Here is a 1717-nt window from a genome sequence, read left to right on the forward strand (position 1 = left end):
GGGATCCAAACCTGTGGCCTTGGTGTTATCAGCACCGCACTCTCCCAAGTGAGCCACAGGCTGGCCCATGGATTTCTCTTTTTAAAATATGAAATTAGAATATAAGATTATTACAGCTAACTGATTTTAGTAAGGAGCCTGGTATTCGTTGTTAAAAAAAGGACAGTGTGGAGCTGCAGCACCGAGAGGTTAACGTGGGCAGGGCTCAGGCCTGCAGCATGCTTTGCATTCGAGGACAGACCCCAGGACCGCAGAAGTAGGGTTAGTGGGAGCACATCCATCGTGCCCTTCAGAACCAGGCTGGTGAGGGAGTGCAGAGCAGGGCGGGCCGTCAAGGCTGCGCCGGGCTGCCCAGGCCCATGTAGATGGCCTTCTCCAGGCCGTCCACCACCTTCGTGTACTCCAGGAAGGCGGGGTAGTGTGTGCACTCAAAGCGGCTGCTCCCGCGCACGTGTGCCAGGAAGTCTGGTGTTCCCGGGCAGATGACGTTGTCGGCCAGCAACACGGTCCCCTTCCGCAACAGGCCATGTTCCTTCAGGGGACAGACAGAAATGGGTAAGGGTCAGGGATACCAGGCAAACCCACCTCAAACCAGAACAGTTGCCCTTCACCAGGCTGAGACTCCACACGCTGGCCTGTACCTGGCCCTGAGGCCTGGGACTCCTTGAGGCCTTCCATTTTCTCCCTGGCAGTGGCCACTGCAGGAAAGGGCTGTGCTCCAGTCCCACCTCTAGAGTGCTGGCTCGATGAGGACAGGGACCTTTCACTCCTTCCCTCGCTCCTGTATCCATCCCTAGCCCCTAGTATAGCATGTAGCACACACAATAGGTGCTCAATAAATGCTAGCTGAGTGGAGGAAACAGTGGAGCCACAGGCCAGTGGGTCCCTAAGACACCCAGTGCTGGGAACACGGGCACCTACAAGTGAGAGGTGAGGGGACAGGGGCAGCTCAGCCACTGGAGGCAAGACCAGCCTGACCAGGGTGACCCTGCGGGGCTGGGGGTGGGGCCAACCTCTCCACCGACATGTGTGTCCCTGGGGTTCTGCTCTGGACATCCCCAAGCTCCTGCATTTACAGACCCCCATCTCTGTTGGTGCCTGGGCCCTGGGAGGACGTTGGGGTTCCTAAGCCTGTACTCTGTGCAGAAGGAAGGAATTGTTACTGGATATGCAGCCACAGGTAGTCGCCCCCAGGGCCTGTCCTCAGGGGAGAACCCTCATAGGACGCTTGTGTGTCTACGCTGGGAGGAGGACCTGCTTACATCGCACAAAGTAATAGAGAAACCTTGAGAAGAGGTATTTGTCTTCAGGAGAGCAATAGATCAGGGCAAGAGATGCTTCAGTCACTGTCGCTTAGAGATTTGACTTTCAAAGCATGGAGGATTCTTTGTACGTAATCATAAAACAAAAGTTAGAAAGAAAGAAAAAAAAACAAACCTCAAACATCTGAAGCAAAACCAAATTGCTGGCAGTAGTGGTGTCTGCAATTGACTTGTAACCACTGGCAATTGACCCTGCCCCCTCCAGGGCTGTGGTCTATGGATGTCAGTCTTAGTGTTCCCAGCTCTTCTAGGGTGGTGGCTGGGCATTTCCGGCCTGTGGGCTGCAGGAGGTGCAAGGTCAGTGAGGTGAGGACGCAAGCCCATGCTCCAGATTTGAACAGGAAATACTACTACGAGTCATAATGTATTTTCTCTTAGAAAAAAGAAAAAAAAAA

The 1717-nt window shown here is 54.0% G+C and overlaps 1 protein-coding gene across 2 annotated transcripts in view; it reads right to left on the bottom strand.

Annotated features, from left to right (window-relative positions):
* Nucleotides 1-1717, bottom strand: part of LOC103610997 (catechol O-methyltransferase-like) — a 12311-nt gene that overhangs the window by 648 nt on the left and 9946 nt on the right. Inside the window, exon 4 of one of the 2 annotated variants that reach the window (XM_008595048.1) lies at nucleotides 493-532. In XM_008595048.1, the coding sequence (XP_008593270.1) occupies nucleotides 493-532 (40 nt within the window). Of the gene's footprint in view, nucleotides 1-319; nucleotides 533-1717 lie in introns of those variants that run through there. The other variant, XM_008595049.1, reaches the window with a different exon arrangement.

Source organism: Galeopterus variegatus, unplaced genomic scaffold (genome assembly GCF_000696425.1).
Source record: "Galeopterus variegatus unplaced genomic scaffold, G_variegatus-3.0.2 Scaffold12226, whole genome shotgun sequence".
Classification (NCBI taxonomy): Eukaryota; Metazoa; Chordata; class Mammalia; order Dermoptera; family Cynocephalidae; genus Galeopterus; species Galeopterus variegatus.